The sequence below is a fragment of the Pangasianodon hypophthalmus genome, chromosome 7 (genome assembly GCF_027358585.1).
Source record: "Pangasianodon hypophthalmus isolate fPanHyp1 chromosome 7, fPanHyp1.pri, whole genome shotgun sequence".
Lineage (NCBI taxonomy): Eukaryota > Metazoa > Chordata > Actinopteri > Siluriformes > Pangasiidae > Pangasianodon > Pangasianodon hypophthalmus.
The window spans coordinates 14,496,785-14,517,975 of NC_069716.1; the positions used below are offsets into that span (position 1 = coordinate 14,496,785).

At 39.0% G+C, this 21,191-nt stretch overlaps 1 protein-coding gene across 1 annotated transcript in view; it reads left to right on the top strand.

Annotated features, from left to right (window-relative positions):
* Positions 1 to 18,431, top strand: part of bcorl1 (BCL6 corepressor-like 1) — a 37,413-nt gene extending 18,982 nt beyond the window's left edge. Inside the window, 7 exon segments of the mRNA XM_053235516.1 lie at positions 9,733 to 9,929; positions 10,158 to 10,421; positions 12,586 to 12,752; positions 13,853 to 13,998; positions 16,163 to 16,240; positions 16,467 to 16,635; positions 16,718 to 18,431. Of these exon segments, the coding sequence (XP_053091491.1) occupies positions 9,733 to 9,929; positions 10,158 to 10,421; positions 12,586 to 12,752; positions 13,853 to 13,998; positions 16,163 to 16,240; positions 16,467 to 16,635; positions 16,718 to 17,036 (1,340 nt within the window). The 3' untranslated portion in view covers positions 17,037 to 18,431.
* Positions 18,432 to 21,191: the final 2,760 nt, after the last annotated feature.

Genomic DNA, 21,191 nt, shown 5'->3' on the forward strand with positions numbered 1-21,191 from the left:
TTATACCCAAGGCACACCCTTGCTTCACTGGATAATCTCACTTGGATACTGTAGACATGTGCTGCTGCTGTAATGAAAAAAAAACTCTGTGGCAGGACTGGACTTTCCTTCTCCAATTCAATAGGACTCCAATATGCTCATACTAAACATCCTTTCAATATACTTAGTATTGTTTACCTTTCCTCTTTTACAACTGTATAGTGTAATAATTTTATTCTTTTGAGTCTGGTTCCTCTCGTGTAGGGGTGTAAAGAAAAAAGCTATTTGAATCAAAAAGTCTGTCCAACAGTCTACAATACAGCAGCACTGATTTACAATCCTAAATCCCCTTCGAATCGAGAAGCCATCTAAAATAGATATAAAATCTAAAATCGAGGCAAATAACAATGTACATGATGTACATTATGTATGTGTGTGAGAGAGACACACCCAACAATGCACCACCAAGTCAAGGAAAGCACCCACAATACAAATTAGTCTCTGTTATCACATATAACAGCTATAAGCAGTTGCTACATCTCTTTGAGTATGGCAAATGGGAGTGAATGCTGGTGCATTTGGCTTCCACTGCTCTGTGTCTGTGTAAAGCTTTTAGTTACCTCAGAAAACCTTATATGGATATTTTTAAGTATCTGAGGGGAATTTTGATTTTGCTTTTTCTTAATTCCACCTGAAAACTGGGACTTTCAGATACTGCTACTGGGATATTTCAGGTTCTGTTTTCCTCCTTCCCCTCCTTCCTCCTTCTTAGCTGCAAGCTAATGCTTGGGTGATGCACATGGATTCCCACTCTGGTGCTGCTGAAACTCCACCAGCTACTGTTTTTCTTTGACTCCGGTTGCACTACAATCCTCCCCAAGCTTTGTTTATCCACCGGGATATCCTTAGGAGTCCACAATATGGCCACCATGGATCTCATCAGAACGGTTTAACAACACATGTCCGTTCGCTCTTTCTGGTCCACACATCCTTGTCCCGCAGAAACATTCAGTCAGACTGTTGTTGATAACGTACTGACTTCCCTATCCAGGTCAGCTATGTATGCTCCTGCAGACAGTCTAGAATTTGCTCTGTTCAATGTTCACTCTTTCACTAACAAGGCCCCACTGGTTCATGAACTCATCGAAGACCTACAGATTGACTTTTTGTGTCTGACTGAGACCTGGCAACAGCCCCGTGACTTTTCCCAATTAAACCAAACAGTTCCACCTGACTTATTACACATCAACAAACCTTGTTCTTCTGGTTGTGGGGGCAGACTGTCTGTGATATATCACTACAACATCAGTCACATTCCTCATCTGAAGCTCTGGCAGTACAACTAAATGGCCCTGAACCTGAACTCTTGTAGTGTTTTCAGACCACCCAAATTATCTATTTTTTTGTCTGGTAATTATCTATTATCTGTTCAGTGTTCCCTAATTATATCTTAATGATATATTTTCCACATTGACAACCTCACTTAACCCTTTAACTAATGATTTTAACTGCACTCTTAACTGTCCCAGCATCAATCAGTTTGTTAATTTTCCAACTGAAAACAAAGGCCATATTCTGGAACTAGTCTGCTGTGCTGGTATCATATCACAAAATCTCACTGCCAGTTTCAGACCATAAATTTCTGCTTTTTGTTGCTTCTGTTGCCGTGGACAAGCTATCAAAAACATTAATCAACCTCGTGAGGCTACTTTGGTTAAAATCCCTCTCTAGTCGTTTATGCCATGCCTCTCCTACTGACCTTTTTCAATTCTCAGATTGACACAATCCATCAGCAATTTACCTCATCTGCCTGTGTTCCTGGCGAAATACCCTGGATGGATACTCTGTGTTTGCCACCTACCTCATTCTCTGTCTTCAAACCTATATCCATTAACCAAGTTTCCCACAAGTGCACTCAAAGCCTGTCTGTCCCCCCGATAACTGCAATAATTAACTCGTCCCTTACCTGTGGTATTGTACCCTCCTCATTAAAAACTGCTGCAGTTACACCTATTCTCAAAAAGAGTGGTTTTGACCTAATTCACTTTAATATTAACAAGACCAATATGCCATTCATCTTCAAAATAGTGGAACAGGTGGTAGCTGCACAGCTCCAGTTGCATCTGGAGCACAATAGACTCTCTGACCCCTTTCAATCTGGTTTTTAACTCAAACACAGCACTGAAAGTGATCTAGTGAAAATCACTAATGACATCCTCTGTGCTTCGGACTCTGGCCTACTGCCTATCTTCATTCCCCTCGACCTCACTGCTGCCTTCAAATCTCTCACTCAATGCTTTTAGAATGCCTGGCTGTCATTGGAGTTACTGGCATTGCTGATTTGTGGCTCTCCTTCTACCTCACCAATAGACAGCAGTTTATGCAGTTTGAGATCTCCATATCTGAGTCTTATGCAGTTAAGCAGGGTGTCCCCCAAGGGGCAGTTCTGGGTCCATTGCTATTTATCATATCTCCTTCCTCTAGACAACATCCTCTGTCTGGCACCATGGTGGTCAAATCCACTGTTGCACAGATGACACTGAGCTCTATGTTTCCACCAAACTTGACATCACCCTCCCTCTTACTGCCTTCCCCAGCTTCCTTCAAGACATTGAATCCTGGATGACCAATAACTTCCTCAAACTAAATGGCAATAAAAGCGATGTTCTTCTCGTTGGCTCCAAGTTCACACCATTGAAAGCATACAGGGTTAACATCTGCATCGATGGCTGCCTGGTACCTCTTTCCTCCCAAGTCAAGAGCTTTCTCAGTACTTTCTCAGCACAGCACTGAATTTCTGATCCATGCTTTTGGGAAAATCTCAGACTGATTACTGTAATGGTATTCTCTATGACATGCCTAATAAACTCTTCCACAGGTTTCAACTCATTCAAACTGCTGCTTCCCATATTTTCAACCTCAACAAGTCTAGCAAACGCATCACCCCCACACATATTCAGCTCCACAGACTCCCCTTCTGATACCCGATTGATTTAAAAATCCTGCTGCTCACTTTTAAAGCCCTTCACAACCTCGCCCCCTCTTACCTCTATGACTTCCTCCAGGTTTACAACCCGTCTCACTTCCTGCAATCCTCCTCTGTCTGCCTACTGACTGTTCCATCTTACTGTCTCGGTACCATGGGGGCTAGGGATTTCAGCTGCACTGCTCCCAGACTCTAGAAATTTCTTCCTGTACAAATCAATAAACTGGACTGGTTTTATTTAAATACCATCTAAAAACTTATTTGTTTAAGTTGGCCTAATCTGACTCGTATGACTTTTCTTATTTCTACCTAATTTTACCTTTGACTTTGCATTGTAATTTGATCTTGAGTGTTTTGAAAGGTGCCCATAAATAAAATGTGTTGTCATTATTTATTACTTCTCTCTTTTGTAGTTAATAAGAAAAAATGGTAGTTTGTCATGTGGCGAAGAAACCAGAAAATGCAGGCTTCTGTCCTGAAGACTTTCTTGTGGTGGAAAACCTAAATTTAACCAAACCAGATCTTATTTTATAGGGCATAAACCTGTGTATTGGTGCTGAGCTGAATCATATAAGATCAGTAGTGGACTGAAATGTATCAAATCATTACTTGTTTGACTGTATCGTTTTTGTTTCATTTCATATACTATGAAATGTAGCATATCGTCTGAAAGAGGGACATTAATACCCCTAGTTTCAAATTTTCTTCCCCAAGTCGTCTGATGGAGTTTTTCCTTGCTACTGTAGCCTCGGGCATGATCATTAGAAATCTAAATCTACATCCGAATTTCTGTAAACTGCTTTGTCACAATGTCTATTGTTAAAAGCGAATTGAATGTATGTTTTTGAATACTTTTTTGCTAATTGTCACACCCAAATGGTATCTATCTGAGTGTGAGAATTTCAACATTAATTTACAATGACCAGTTTTAAAATCAGCTCTCATTCATCAGACATCAGAGAAACATTTTCACTCCAGCAATGAGCAACAGACTTGTCTGTAGGGAACAGACTTTAAACAGGAGTTTTGCATTATGGCTGGTTTAAAATTTAACAATATTTTATTACCCTGCATGTACAGCCTGGTTTCAGTTTGAAATTTTCTTTTACATCACAAACTTTTTACATTACAGACTGCAATCAGTGACTCTATATAACCTGAAGTCAAATCAGAAATACTTTTAAAATGCTGACAAAATACCAGAAATTAGGGTTTCTCTTTTAATTGAGGCAATTTCCTTTTCAAATTGGGTGAGCCCCAGTATTCTGATCTATCTGCCAGTCTTGCTGATGCTGATGGCATGATTGTTGGTGCCAGATGGGCTGGTTTGAGTGTTTCTGTAACTGCTGAGGTTAATGTAGAATGGCCAGACTGGTTTGACCAGACAGAAAGGCTACAGTAACTCAAATAACCACTCTGTACAATTGTAGTGAGCAGAAAAGCATCTCAACACATCAATCCTTGAGGCAGATGGGCTATGACAGAAGACCATGTTGAGTTCCACTTCTGTCAGCCAAGAGCAGAAAGCTGAGGCTGCAGGGGGACAGGGTCACCAAAACTGGAGAGTTGAAGTGTGAAAAAACGTAGCCTGGTCTGCTATATCTCGATTTCTGCTGATGGTAGAGTCAGATGGTACACAGATGGTAGGGTCAGAATTTGGTGTCAACAGCATGAATCCATGGACCCAGCCTGCCTTGTGTCAACAGTCCAGGCTGGTGGAGCTGGTGTAATGGTGTAGGGGAATGTTTCAGTATTGTTGCTGAGCATGTGCATCCCTTCATGGCCACAATTTACCCATCTTTTAATGGCTACTTCCAACAAGATAATGTACCATGGCAAAGCAAAGGTCATCTCAAACTGGTTTCTTGAACATGACAATGAGTTCAGTGTTCTTCAGTGGCCTTCCCAGTCACCGGATCTGAATCCAACCTTTGGGGTGTAGTAGAATGGGAGTTTTGCAGCATGAAAGTACACCTTAAAAATCTGCAGGGTTGGCGTGATGCAATCTTGTCAACATGGACCAGAATTTCAAAGGAATGTTTCCAACATCTTGTGGAGTCCATTATATGAAGAATTGGGGCTGTTTTGTGAGCAAAGGGCCCTATCCAATATTAGTGTAGTGTTCCTAATAAAGTGCTCTGTGAGTGTGTATGAGCACATATTTCTTCATATCCAAAATGTATTTGCAGTAACTGTATTTAGGAACATATGCTCAGTTGCCACAGATACGCCTTCCTTAGTTCCTAGTTTATAAGGTAATGGTAAAGGTAATTACCTATTTTATAAGGCAAATAAAATATATAGGTCACTTTGTAGGTGAGCAATTATTGGTTGTAGCAGGTTATGCTCAATTTGTCTGCCCCGCTTACCCCTACATTGGAAGTACCAATTACTTCCATGTAACAAGTACTTCATTAACTAGCAACTCAGTGAATAATGCAATAATATACTCAAATACAATACTGGTAAAAAGTTTAGGGTCACTTAGAAATTCCTTTAGATTTGAAAGAAAAGCATTTTTTTCGACTAAGTTAACATTAAATTGATCAAAATACAGTCTAGAGAGTGTTAATGTTGTAAATGACTATTATAGCCGGGAAACTGATTATTTTTAATGGAATATCTACATAGGCGTAAAGAGGGTTATTTTCAGCAACTATTACTCCTGTGTTCCAGTAGCCCATTATGATAGCTAATCCAGGTTTATCATGTTAAAAGGCTAATTCACCATTAGAAAACCCTTTTCCAATTATCACAGCGGAAAACTGTTGTGCTGATTAATGAAGCGAAAAAGTAGCCTTCTTTAGACTAGTTGAGTATCTGGAGCATCAGCATTTGTGGGTTCGATTATAATCTCAAAATGGCCAGAAAAAAAAACAACTCTCTTCTGAAACTCGTCAGTCTATTCTTGTTCTAAGAAAGGAAGATTTCATACAACGGTGTGTATTACTCTCTCCAAAGTACAGCACAAACTGTCTCTAACCAGGATAGAAAGAGTTAGGCCCTGGTACAAAACTGAGCAAGAGGACAAGTACACCAGAGTCTCTAGTTTGAGAAACAGAAGTCTCACAGGTCCTCAACTGGCAGCTTCATTGAATTGGACCTGCAAAACACCAGTCTCAACGTCAACAGTCATGAGGCGACTCCAGGATGCTGGCCTTCTTGGCAGAGTTGCAAAGAAAAAGGCATATCTGAGACTGGCCAATAAAAGGAAGAGAACACAGCCATTGGACAGAGGAAGATTAGAAAAAGTGTTTTAGACAAATGAATCTAAGTTTGAGGTGTTTGGAACACAAAGAAGACCATTTGTGAGATACAGAAAAAATGAAAAGATGCTGGAGGAGTGCTTGACACCATCTGTCGAGCATGGTGGAGGAAAGGTGATGGTCTGGTATGCTTTGTTGGTGCTAAATTGGGAGATTTATACATGATAAAAGGAATCTTGAACAAGGCTGTCACTCCATTTCGCAGTGCCATTCCATACCCTGTGGTACTTGATTGGAACCAGTTTCCTCCTTCAACAGGACAATGACCCAAAGCACAGTTCCAAACTATGCAAGGAGTATTTAGAGAAGAAGCAGTCAGATAGTGTTCTATCTTTAATGGACTGGCCTGTGCAGATTCCAACCCTACTGAACTGTTGTGGGAGCAGCTTCACCTTATGGTTCGTAAAAAGTGCCCATCAAGCCAATCCAACTTGTGGAAGGTGCTTCAAGAATGAAGGGGTGAAATTTCCTCAGATTACTTCAACAAATTACAGCTAGAATGCCAAAGGTCTGCAAGGCGGTAATTATTGCAAAGGGAAGATTCTTTGACAAAGACAAATTTGAAGGATATAATTCTTATTTCAAGCAAAAATCATTATTTATAATCTTGTCAATGTCTTGACTAAATTTTCTGTTGATTTTACAGATTATTTGATGAATAAAAGTATGACTTTTCATTGAAAATGTGAAATTTTCTGGGTGACCCCAAAGTTTTGACCGGTAGTGTATACAGTCAGGTCCATAAATATTTGGACAGTGACAATTTTCATACTTTTACCTCTGTACACCACAATGGTGGATTTGAAATGACGCAATCAAGATGTGATTGAAGTGTAGACTTTCAGCTTTAATCCAAGGGGTTTAACGAAAATATTGCATTAAACATTTAGGAATTACAGCCTTTTTCTACACAATCCCTCCGTTTCCACATGCTCAAAAGTAATTGGTCAGTTGACTGATAAGCAGTTTCATGGCCAGATGCGGTCTGTTTCGATGCAAGTGAAGGAGGCCATCATTAATGTTAAAAAGCAAAACAGAGATCCGAGATATAGCAAAAACTTTAGGAGTGGCCAAATCAACAATTTGGTACATTCTTAAAAAGAATTCACTGGCGAGCTCAGCAGCACCGAAAGGCCTGGAAGACCATGGAAGACAACTAAAGTGGATGATTGCACTATTCTTTCCTTGTTGAAGAAGAACCCATTCACAACATCTAGCCAAGTCAAGAACACTCTTCTTAATGAATGTAAATACAGAGGGTTTCCCACAAGATGCAAACCATTGGTAACACCCAAGAACAGAATGGCCAGAATAGACTTTGCTAAAAAACCTTTTCTTCTTTTCTAAAAAAAGATGCAAGTTTAACTTGTACCAGAATGATGAGAAGAGAAGAGCATGGAGAAGAAATGGAAGGGCTCATGATCCAAAGCACATCACATCATCTGTCAAACTTGGTAGAGGCAGTGTTATGGCATGGGCATATATGGCTGCCAATGGAACTAGGACACTGGTGCTTATTGGTGATATGACTGCTGAAAGAAGTAACAGGATGAATTCTGAACTGCAAAAAGCTATACTTTCTGCTCGGATTCAGTCAAGTGCTGCAAAACTGATAGGACAGCGCTTCACACTGCAGATGGATTATTACCCAAACGTACCACAAAAGCAGGATAAGAGGTTCTTAAGGCAAAGAAATTAAGTGTTCTTAAATGGCACCTGACCTCAACCCAATTGAGCATGCTTTTCACTTACTGAAGACAAAACTGAAGGCAGAAAGACCCACAGACAAGCAGCAACTGAAGGCGGCTGCAGTAAAGACGTGGCAGAGAGGGAGGAAACTGAGCATTTGGTGATTTCCATGGGTTCCAGATTTCAGACAGTCATGGACTACAAAGGATTTACATCCACGTATTAAAAATAATCTGAATATTTATGATTGTTAGCTTGTCCAATTACTTTTGAGCCTGTGAAAATGGAGGGACTATGAAAAAAAATTTAATGGTTAATGCAAAATTTTTGTTAAACCCCTTGAATTAAAGCTGAAAAACTACAGTACATCTTGATTGCTTCATTTCAAATTCATTGTGGTGGTGTACAGAGGCAAAATTATGAAAATTGTGTCACTGTCCAAATACTTATTGACCTAACTGTAAATATACATATACAGATGGGTGACATCCTGACTTGTAGAATCTATGCCAAAGTGCAGTGAGTCCTAACACCTTACCAACACACTTTATGTTGGTTTTCCTAGAGGTATGCATTGGGACTGGGATCCCAATGGGAGTAACATGGGAGTGTACCAGACACAGTGCTGTGCTCACCTGGCCATGTGTGATGAGTCTATCGTGTCCATTGAAACATCTTCAGTATACACTAGACACACACACACACACTAATATATATATATATATATATATATATATATATATATATTATATATATATTAAAAAAATTTAATTTTAAATTTTTTTATTTAATTTTTTTTCCTTTTTTTAATTTTAATTTTAAAAATTATCATTTTGTTTATTATTTAGTACTGCCCTGAATAAGCTATTTCACATAGCAGATATTTACATGTAGTTTACAACTAGACAAAATTATAAGTTGCCTTCTTGAGCATCAGTGAATGTTCGCACCTTTTGTAATAGTTGTGTACGAGTCCCTCAATTGTCCTCAGTGTAAAAGATGGATCTCAGCATCATATAGCCACTGTTGGAAAGGGGTCAAATATGCAGAAGATGCTGGAAAACCAAATAATATGCAGGACCTGGGGGATTTTTCTGAAGAACAGTGGGCAGTTTAACTGCTCAGGACAAGCAAGTGACTCATGAACAGCTATCACAAAACATAAAAACAGCCTTTGATCATTCAGGTAACGACACACAGGATTCAGAATCAAGTGTATATAAACTTTTGAACTGGTTCATTTGTGTAAATTCAGTTATTGTGTCTTGTGGACTATATGTAAACATCTGTTATGTGAAATAGCTTATTCAGGGCAGTACTGAATAAAAAACAATATGCACTTTTTAAGATCTCTTTTATTTATTTATTTTAAATTATTAACATTTTGCAGATTCTGCAAGGCGTATGTAAACTTATAACCCCAACTGTGTGTGTGTGTATGTGTGTGTGTGTGTAATATATATATATATATATATATATATATATATATATATATATATATATATATATATATATATATATATATATATATATATATATATATAAAGAAAGCAGTGCAGTCCTCATGCACTGTCCAAACTTTGTGTGTACATCACGTTTTACCGCTACATCTACACAAACTTCAGAATTTGCTGCACGGCTTGTTAATATTGTCAGGGGGTTTACTGGTGACATTTGTAGTTGAAAATTAAAATGTGGTAAGTTTCACATAATTACTTTAGCTAAAGTTAACCAGATAGGTAGTCATTAAGCACATCCTATAGTAAAAATGAATAGGAAGGCTGACTCATAGGACAGTTCTTGTTTTTACAGATGTGGACCCTCCCCTTAGTGCCACTTTGCCATGTGAAGATCCCAATCCTGACCTGAGCCCCAGGAAGTCCCTGAACACCCGCTCAGGGACCATGCGACTTCACGAGAGTCCATCCACCACAGAATTTAACGACAAACCTCCAGGAAAGAGAAAGTTCAAAAGCAAACACTTGTGTGATACTGAGGAACAGAAAAAGGTTGGCTTAATAAATGTCTACTCTTCATAAATGACATCTCATTTATAACAGATAAGTCTCTAATGGGAGAAGGTGCTTATTTGTTACTTGGTCTTTCAGTGCCCTCTGCTGACATATGGAATTCTTACAAAAGCCATCAGTTGCTCTTTCTCAGTAGCTGGACCTCTGCCATCCTTTTAACATTATGTCCTTCTTTAGCTTCCTCCTTACCTGATATCTTCATTTCAGCTCAAGATCAAACGAGGCCTTGCGGGGAAGCGCTCCTCATCCCTCTCCACAGATGAGGACAGCCCTATGGCCAAAAAACCTTCCACTGCTTTCTCTGCCTCAAAGGAATCTTCATCTCCTGTTCCTAAGAAGAAAGGGCCTGGAAAGGGTGGGATCTCAGAATCCACACCAAGCCGTCCTGTACCTCCAGAGGTTCGCCGATTGATTGTGAACAAAAATGCAGGGGAGACTTTGTTACAAAGAGCTGCTAGGCTGGGATACCAGGTATAGTAATTTTTTTTCATATACATCCATGGCAAATATATAATTAAGGAACATAAAAAATACCTGTAAGTTACCTGTATCTGCTAGTGGTGTTTTACAGTGCTTCTATAGTTCTACCAGAACAGGGCATATGGTGGCAAATCTGTCATCCTAAATTTTGCGGTTATCTCCATTACTAAGTTGCTCATACCTTAACTATAACCTGCTGAATTGATTTATTCTTCTTGCTTGTGTATTAAGCATACCGAAACAGGTAAATATGGGTGGACTTAGTGTAAATAGTGGAGAGCATTGATTGGTCCAAAGAAATCAACACAGAATTGTCCTAAATTGTATATTACCATACCAGATGGTATGTCAAAATATAAACCTCAATTCCAAGAAAGTTGGGAAAGTATGTGAAATGCATATAAAAACAGAATTTTTTTTTTCTGACAATATTTATATATGACAGTATCTCACAGTATTACTGGTATTTAAAAACAGTACAAAGAAATGATATTTTTTACCTTGTCAACTTCATTGGTTTTTCTAAATATATGCTCATTTTGAAATTGATGCCTGCAACAATGTTAGTTGGGAAGTGGGCAATTTAAGGAAAAAAAAAAATTCAAAAACAGTTTAGTTGCAAGGATTTTAGGTATTTCACCCTCTAGGTGCATAATATAATCAAAGGATTCAGGGAATCCAGATAAATCTCTGTGTGTAAAGGGAAAGGCCCAAAAACTACAGTTGAATGCTCGTGACCTTTGATCCCTCAGGCGGTGCTGCATTTAAAAAAAAAAAAAAAAAAAAAATGCATGGAAGTACTTATTATTAACCATTATTAATAAACACCGTTTGTCGCAGCATCCACAAATCGAGCTCATCTGATGTGGACTGATACACATTGGAAACTTGTAATGTGGTCTGATGAGTCAACCTTTCAGATTGTTTATGGAAATAATGGACGTTGTGTTTTCCAGGCCAAAGAAGAAAAGGACCAGATTGTTACTAGCATAAAGTTCAGAAGTCAGGGTCTGTCATGGTATGAGGGGGTATTAGTGCCCATGGCATGGGAAACTTGCACATCTGCAAAGGCACCATTAATGCTGAATGATACAATATATGGTGTATGATGCGAAAGAACTCAGGTGGCCTGCACAGAGCCCTGACCTCAACCCCACTGCACATCTTTAAGATGACTTGGAATGCCAGCTGTGCGCCAGGCGTTCTCGACTAAACCTCAGTTCCCGACCTCACTAATGCTCTTTTGGCTGAATGAGCACAAAATTCCAAATTCCAACAGCCACTTTTCGAAATCTAGTGTAAAGCCTTCTCAGAAGAGTGGAGGCTGTTACAGTAGCAAAGCGGGGACCAAGTCCATATTAATGCCCATGGTTTTGGAATAGGATGCTCAACAAGTACATATGAGTGTGATGGTCTGGTGTCCACATACTTTTGGCAGCATAGTATATATGCCCATTTTGGAGTATCATGTGCCGTCTTCTAGGCAATGTCTTTTTCAGGGACATCCATGTTTATTTCAACATGCCACATACCAGGCCACATTCAACTCATGTTACACAGAATGCAGCACAAAATATGAAAAGGTAGGCCTTGCATGGTTGTGCAGCTGAAGACTTGTGTAAGGGAGGTATGGCAAAAAAAAAAAATTTCTACTTTAAAAACTGGTTGAATTGGTGTCAGTTATTAAGTGTTGTTAAAAACAAAGGTGATGTAACACAGTGGTAAACGTAGTCCTGTCCCTACTTTTATTAAACATGTTGCAGGCATCAAATTTGGAATTAGTGTATATTTACCACAAAAAACCCAATGAAGTTAATCATTTAAAACATCAGATATCATGTGTTGACTATTTTCAATTTAATACATGTCAAAAACAATTTATTAATCACTGCTTTCTGTTTTTATTACCATTTCACATACTGTCCCAGCCATAATTCTCCACAGTAGTAGTATCTGATAACAAATGTTTTAATATTTAAAAGGATATAATGTTAGGATAACTTTTTGTTAGAAAGTAAGGCACAGCAATCATCAAACCACACCATGTGCAATACAGTGCCATAGACAAGAAGTTGTAGTGTCAGATAACTGAATGCAGCGTGCTTGGAGGTTTTTGCTTAAGCTGTTATGTGTTTTCCCCTTTTTTTGCATAAAGGAAGTGGTGCTGTATTGCTTGGAGAAGGATGTGAGAGAGGTGAACCGCCGGGACAATGCTGGCTACACAGCACTGCATGAGGCATGCGCTCGTGGTTGGACGCACATTGTGCAGGTGCTGCTGAAGCATGGCGCCGATGTCAATTGTAGTGCACAAGATGGGACACGGTGAGCAGAAGAAACACACCACCAGCAGTGAGCTAGTCTAAGGCATTTTGAATTTTATAGGCATACTTCATTTGTACTTAACAGGTTTACTTCTGATGTCTCCTAAAGGCCCATTCACACCAGGCGCATTGTGTGTAGGTGTGTAGCGTCATGTGACGTGACATGTTGTGTCAAGACCTCATTGTATCATTTTTGAAAATCACTTCAGTGCACACAGCCACGTTAACGTCGTGCTAGAGGCACGTCAAATTCCAGCTCATGCCACATTTTTAAGTAAACGGCTTGGTAGTTACTTCTAGCAGATCTCTATGAATAAAAAAGCACAGAAGTCGATGAATAAATATTATTAATTTATTATTAATGGACACATTCACTGCACCCACAAATTAAGCTTATGTGATGTGGACTGATGCACAGTGGAAGCGTGTAATGTTGTTGTTTAAGCGTGTAATGTTGTTGTTTGAGTCAAACCAAAGAATAGATGGAAAGAATAGATGTTATGTTGTCCAGGCCAAATAAGAAAAGGATCGTCTAGATTGTTACCAGCATAAAATTCAAAAGTCAGGGTTTGTCATCGTATGGAGGCATAATTAGTGCCCATGGCATGGGTAACTTGCACATCTGTGAAGGCACCGTTAATGCTGAAAGATACGCTATATGGCCAAAAGTATGCTTACTACTGGTTACTATTGGTTTGTGTGGCTGAGAGAGGGCATGATTCAATGAGGGTTTCCGGTAGCTCTCAAATTCAACTTATTCCATTAATTATTAAACATTAAACAGTTAATCTGGCTGTCAAAGCAAAAAAAAAAAAAAAAAAAAAAAGCCATGTAGCCAAATGTAAATTTATTTAGTCATAACTGATAAACAAATGTTGAAGTTGCCTACAACAGATTAAAATTGAAGCTCCCTGTTGCTCTTTCTGCTGCCAGTAGCTCACTCAGAAACCCAGCTGAAACCTGCCTAGTGTGATCACACATGAGACTTGACACAATGCTTATGTTATGCATCCGGTGTGAATCCAGAGTAAGGGGGCTAGATTTATGTACGTAGTGTACACAAGGCAGATGTTAACGCAATGATGCTGTGAATCCTTGCAGCCCCATTCATGATGCAGTTGCGGCTGATAGCCTGGCGGCAGTGTGGATGCTGTTAAACCATGGTGCAGATCCGACGCTGGCCACGTACTCTGGCCAAACAGCTGTTAAATTGGCCCAAAGTCCCAGCATGAAAACCTTCCTCAAAGGTAACATTTATCCATTGTTTTAATCACAGTTCTTTTTTTTCTTCTTTTTTTTTAACCTGAATCACCCAAAAGAAGTGACTAACTGAATGCTGGTAAATTTGTTACTTACACTCACTGTCCACTTTATTAGGAACACCTGTACACCTGCATATTCATGCAGTTATCTAATCAGCCAATCATGTGACAGCAGCGCAATGCAAAAAATCATGCAGATACAATTCAAGAGTTTTGGGGAATGTACACATCAAACATCAAAATAAAGAAAAGGTGTGATCTTTGTGACTTTGATCGTGACATAGATGTTGGTACCAGATGGGCTGGTTTGAGTATTTCAGAAACTGCTGATCTCCTGAGATTTTCACCCACAACAGTCTCTAGAGTTTACACTGAATTGTGTGAAAAACAAACAAAAAAAATTCTGTGAGCAGAGGATCTGCAGGCTGAAACACCTTGTTGATGAGAGAGATCAGAGGAGAATGACTGGACTGGTCTGAGCTCACAGGAAGTCTATAGTAACTCAAGTAATCACTCTTTACAACTGTGGTGAGTAGAAAAGCATCTCAGCATGCACAAAACATTGAACCTTACAGTGAATGGAAACGGATTTTTTCCAATCTTCACCAATGCAGTTTCACTGTATCTGCATGATTTTATGCATTGCAGTGCTGCAACATGATTGGCTGATTGGCTTATTGCATGGACAAGGAGGTATACAGGTGTTTGTATTAAAGTGGACAGTGAATGTACATCATACACATATTACGATTTCATGACCTTGAATTAGTATCCCAGAGCTTCATTAAGTTGTGCATACAAGTAACCGTCAGAGAATGATAGAAAAAACAAAAATGCTAAATAATATTCAATTCAGTTTTATTTATGTAGAGCTTTATTTATCTATTATTTATATAGTGACACAAAGCAGGTTTACAGGAATCTGGATGTGGGTTTAGATCACTAATGAGCAAGCCAGAGGCAACAGGAAAGGAAAGAGGCGAGGAAAAGAGGCAAGGCAAGGAAAGAGGCAAGGGAAAAACTCCCTGAGATCACAATAAGAAGAAACCTTGAGAGGAACCAGACTCAGAAGGGAACCCCTGTTCTTCTGATGACACTGCATAGTGCAATCTTTAGGGGAATGCAAATAGGACCGTCCATAGCCATCTTAAGGCTATCCATGTGGGGCCATCTTCAGCAGCAGGGAGTGATTCACAAGTGAAGGAAGCTCCAAGAAGACGTAGAGCATCAGGATGGGCTGGCAGGTCCAGAGGACAGCGGGAGTCAGGATCAGGCTGCGGCATCCCATCGGGCAGCAGGAGTAATATGTATAGCTTAACAGAGATGGAGAGAGAGAGAGAGAGGTGCTGGATCACGTGCTATTATATAAGCTGAATAATCAGGGTGGAAGCCAGGGGGAGAGAGAGAAAGGTTAATGCTGGATCAAATGCTATTTTATAAGGTGAATAATGAGGTTGGAAGCCAGAGAGAGAGAGTGAATGAGAGAGGTGCTGGATCAAGTGCTATTTTATAAGTTGAATAATGAGGGTGGAACCCATATTGCTAAATTAAACCAGTGATTAGAAGTATATATGCAGGAATGTATTGGCAGTGTAGCCTATTAGACTCCTATAAAATGTTTATTTAATTTATTTTTATTTATTTGCTTGCTGTGTTTTCATTCATATATCATATATTTTCTGTTCTTTCATTTCATTCATTTCATTTATTTTTCAAATGTCCCTGGGTTTTATGTTACGTCATATTACATTTTACAGCAAATTAAAGTGCTGTTTGCTTCTCAAGTCTGCATGATCTATCCCTGATTTATTGGGCTACTGGTTGTGAGTTTCAAGGCCCTTAACCCTCCACTGCAGGTGCTTAGTCAAGCTCTAAATATGCATAACTTTCCCCACAAAAATATTTACATGAATTTTGGACTTAAGTCTTTGCCTTATGTCCCCAACTTTTAATACGACCGCAAGTTAATAGCGTATGCAACCACATTTGTATCATTTTTGCACATTTTACCAAATAATTCAGTTATCAGGCTTTTGGAAATAATACAAACTGAAAGGTCCCCATGTTACTTAATAATTTCTTTAACGAGCTAGACAATGAAAATAGAGTAATATTTAACTTTACCCTGTACACATCTCTTTTCTCTCAGAGTACTTCACTGACCTAGAAGGACGCCCTGATCAGGATCCAAGTCTGCAGTGGGATTTTTACAGCAGCTCTGTGTTTGGTAGGAGAGTTCATAAATGCATAATTCAGAATTTACATTCATTTGGTAGAAGCTCAGATTATTAATTAGTCTCATTTCTATGGTCAGTCAGGACTCAAGAATGAATTTGCCTGTCTGTGGAACAGTTTTTACTGAATTGGATGTCCAATAGGGGGAGCATTTGCACATTCTACTCACAGGGATATGTTGTCTTGATATTCTGTTTATATCTGTGAATCTTTTTTAGAGACGGATCAGGAGGCCTGCTGGGACTTCTTGCTGTCTCATCCTGAAGAGGAAGACAAGGAAGAATGGAGGGAGCAGGGAAAGGAAAAGGACACGGACTGCCTTTTGTTTGAGTTCTCCTCTGAACCTTTATTACCCTGCTACCACATTCAAGTATCGCTAACACAGGGGTGAGTGACCACAGCAACTGATTGAATGCTGTTACACATGCATATGCCCTTTTATATTAAGCTTATATCTCTGCGCTTACAGTTTTTGCAACTGGTTTCTGCTGATGGATGTGTTGAAGCGCCTGAAGGTCTCAGCTCGCATCTTTCGCGCAAGGTACCCTCAGTTTGAGGTGGTGAGCCTCACAAGGGCCGAGCTTTGGAGGCAGGTGAGCATTAGCCAGACGTGCATTGCCCCAGATGAGCTGCGACCCATTGACGAGGAGGAGGATGAAGAGACAGTCGATCTGGTGCGCTGCGTACCAGAACTACAGGGACTGCTAGGCTCATCCATCCAGCTGCTACAAGAAGACGACAATGATGACGAGAGGTCAGAGGTCAGAGGTAGCCTCTGCAACCGATAGCGATGTCCTGAGATGAGTGAGTAGCTGTCCACAGGCATTTGCGCCTCCTTATTTACTGGTAGATGCACTGCTACTAAAACCAGCACTTTGTATGTACACTATCCACCAAAAATGGCTCATCAAAAACAGATGAGATCCTCGCAGAACACACCCTTCTCCCAGAATACCTTCCTTTACAGCAGCAGAGGGGGCCTTGTTAGATTGACTTGCCTTGGAATCACTCACAGGAGAAGGGAGGACTCTAGCAAACCGGACAAAGTAAATTTCTGTTCCCAACTTGTAGGTATTTTTCACTGTCCAGTAACTTCTCTCAAATCTTTTTATATGTATAAACCTATAAGTATATGTAAATATATATGTATATATTGACATCAGGGTGAGCCCAGTTTGGTTGTAATTTATCATTGATATGTTTTAATGTTTGTTTATTCCTGAGGTTATGTGAATAGTTTTGAAAGGGTGCCCAAGGCATTTTTTTTGTTTGTTTGTTTTATCTTGGTGAACTAAGAGGTTTATGGCCAGCTTAATGTGGCAGGAAGGACTCTGGGACAGATGGTTCCTCTGTAAACCTGTGAGAGTCTCTCTCTCTCTGTTTCGCACTCTCTCTGTGAGGACCCCTAACCCAGAACATATGTCGATCAGCCCTGCCCTCCTTTACCTCACTGTACCTCGGCTCACAATGCCACCACAGCTCTGCTTCCAACACCTCAACTAGCTGCATTAATCTTGGTTGGTTTCTTTGCAGTGTAGCAGGCAAAGGATTGTTCTTTCATATTTATAAAACCCAGTTAATTCTAATTTTCAAGACAAGATATAGACTTATTCATGAATGAGGAGTTTCATTTTATGTTTACAAAACCTAAAGAGATTGTTGGATATCAAGGTATGAAGGCCCTTGTGTAAGCAAAATGAAAAAGCAAACCTGTGGAATGCTTTTTTTTTCTTTTTTTTTTTTTTCTTTTTAATTTTGAGATTTTTCTAGGGACTTTGTTCTGGATGTTGTCCAGCACCTTGCTCAGTTCAAGGTCATGAGAGGAGACCTCTCTTACTTAGCTTGTTTTCCCCAGTGTACCCAGTTCCAGCGAGCATTGTGGTGCATGGTGTGTTTTATTTACATGGTTTGACTGTTTGTGTTTAATTTAATAGTCCTTAATATATTTGACTTTTTGTGTATCAGACAAATGATATATGAAAGTTGCTTTGTATGGTTGGTGCTTTATTTGAAATGTACAATTAATGATCCCTTTACCCTACGGATATTGTGTTCTCCTTCACTCCGAACAGTGTTTTAACAAGCAAAAGTACAGTTTTATTGTACTGGTGCTAAGATAGATTTTGTGTTGACAATCATTGACCTTTTTTTGAACTGAAACCAATAAATACTATTTAACTGAAGAGTGAGAAATGTAAAGAGAGAGTTTAGTTTCATTACCAATGGAGGTCCACCAAGTCGTGAAGAGAGTACTTGATTTTGAAGGTTTATTGTCTGTGTGATGAGCAAAGGGGATATGTTTATCTGATTCCTTTTTAAAAGAAATCGACCATAATAAAGCATGATTGTCACGTTTTGCTTGTAATGTTCAGTGCAATTTACCAGTATTGCTCAATTCTGAGCTCTTATGGTTGTATATATAAGCATTTCTCAGTGAGGTAAGGTTAAAATACATACATTGGCCGTGGTCCACACATTGCTAAATGAAGGTTTAGAAAGATTGCAAGCATTTTGGGACAAAAGTTTGGGGAAAACATTTTTACAACAGGACATACCAAGCCGCTTATGTCTCTGGACATAAAAAAAACATATGCCTGGGGAAAAAAAAAAAACAAAAAACATCTTTGTCACTGATTAAAGTTTACATATGCAGTGCATTTGAGAATGAATTCCAATATCAGTATCAGTTTCAGTCCACAAGACAGCAATTTTGGCTCACGAAGATGTATTTTTTCCCTCTAATTAAACAGTTGTTGTATAGAAATAGCTGAAAGTGAGCAGTTGCCCAAGGTAGAAAGTTCAGGGGCATAAGTTGAGCCTATAGGTTGAGTCTCAAATATCTGCCTGTTGGATAGATCGAACTTTGGATCCACAAGCCATTTTTAATTCCTGATATACTACAACTCTACTGGGAGCAAGGAGCCACTTGTGATTTAGCCATGGAGTTGTTGAGAAACTGCCACTGTGCCGCCACACTCTAGGAGCAAAGAGACAGGGTGAAGTTACAAAACTGGAGACGTAAGCACAGTCTGAGGACAGAGGTCAGCCACATTAGGCTGTTCAGAGGGGTGAGAGTTCATGGCATGACCCATATCTGCAGTGTTCTCCAAAATTATTGGCACCCTTCATAAAACCCAATTGTATTAAAAACATTTCACACAATAATTAAAATTTTCTAAAGAAGCGTGCCGAAATGATTGACACTCCTAAAATACTTATATTTTTCTATTAATGCAAACAAGTTACCATTGTTGAAAATGTAAAATATATTTAATTTTCATTCATATCTAAGAAATCTGTTGTTGCCTTTAACCATGTCCTGGTTCCCTGGGGTATAAATATGAAGTTGCACATGTAAAATCCATCTGTCATCCATCATGTCACAAAAGAGACAGGTGGTTGTTGAACTGCACAAATCATGTTATATATATATATATATATATATATATATATATATATATATATATATATATATATATATATATATATATATACTCTGTATGTGTGTGTATATATACACACGCACACACAGACAACATAAAATACATTTAATTCTGAAACTGTTGGAAATTTGCCAGGAATTGGTCACATGAGCATTCTGTTTCCCCACACAGTCAGGATGATGGTAAAAGAGGTTAAAAAAAAAAAAAAAAAGGAAAAAAGTCTCAAAATCAACTGTTAAACACTTCTTCCATAACAACAAGATCTTTGGAAAGACATTGTTCCTGATGTTCCATCTCACAGGATGTAGTGCCTGAATTTCACCAAGCCCCATTATTTTGGTCAGATGAAATTAAAATCAAACCTATTGGTCATACACACATAGCATGTTTGTTGACAAAACTGCATATAAAATATGGATGTGGATCATTGATGCTTTGGGGCTGTTTTGTGCCTGGTGGTTCAGGGGCTCTTATGAAGATTTATGGCATCATGTATTCTCCCAAGTGTCAGGATTTTTCAGCCCAAAACCTGGTTTGGCCCTAGATAGAGCTTTAGAATATAGAAGGTGATGAGTGAAACATACTTAAAAATAAACACAGAAGTGGTTAAAAACAGACACACACACACACACACCCCACACACAAAATCAGTGCTTTGCAATGACCATCTTGGTGTCTGGATTTGAATCCTACTGCAAGCCTGTGGACTGAATTGAAAAATGAAGTCCACATGAACAAGCCTACAAATATAAAGGAGCTTAAAGGGTTCTACATGGAGTGGACCAAGATCCCTCTACTAATGTCTCCAACCTAGTTGGATATTACAGGAAGAGACTCTGTGCTGTTATCCTCTCCAGGGCAGGTGTCACAAAACAATAGTTGTAAGGATGCATTTTGAAAGAAGTGTTTTGTAGAAAATATTTATTACTTAAAAAATTGTTTTTGTATGTATAAATAAAAACATACAATATTCCAATATGGCTGAGCCTAAATTTCATTTATTATGTCATTCTTTTTATATTGTTTATTCGTTTTCATGAAGGGTGCCAATAATCATAGAGGGCACTGTATGGTAAAGTTTTGCAGGTGGAAGGATTTGAGATGCCGTTGTAACACTTACATGGTCATTGACTTGGAAATTGCCAAATAACACACTCTGCTTACACAGGCTGTTTGCCATGTTTATTTACACATAAGGAGATTTTAAAATAGTTTTGCAGATATAATAGATAAACAGGAGACTATGATGCCAAAGAAGGTCTACATGTGAAAGCTGTAATGGTCCATGGTTCAGTATTGACTAGTTACTTAACTTGCATTTTGAGCCGTGCTGAGTCATTTGATGGTGCTGGCCTGAACCGGTGGGCTTTAAAACCCCCTCACCATGCAGAAAGAATGTGTGCAGTGATTTAAGATATGAAGAGCTGAGCTCATCACAGAGGTGGGAGATCAGTTAAAGGTGAGTTAAAGGTGCAATAGGCTATTTTTAAAAAATGTCTT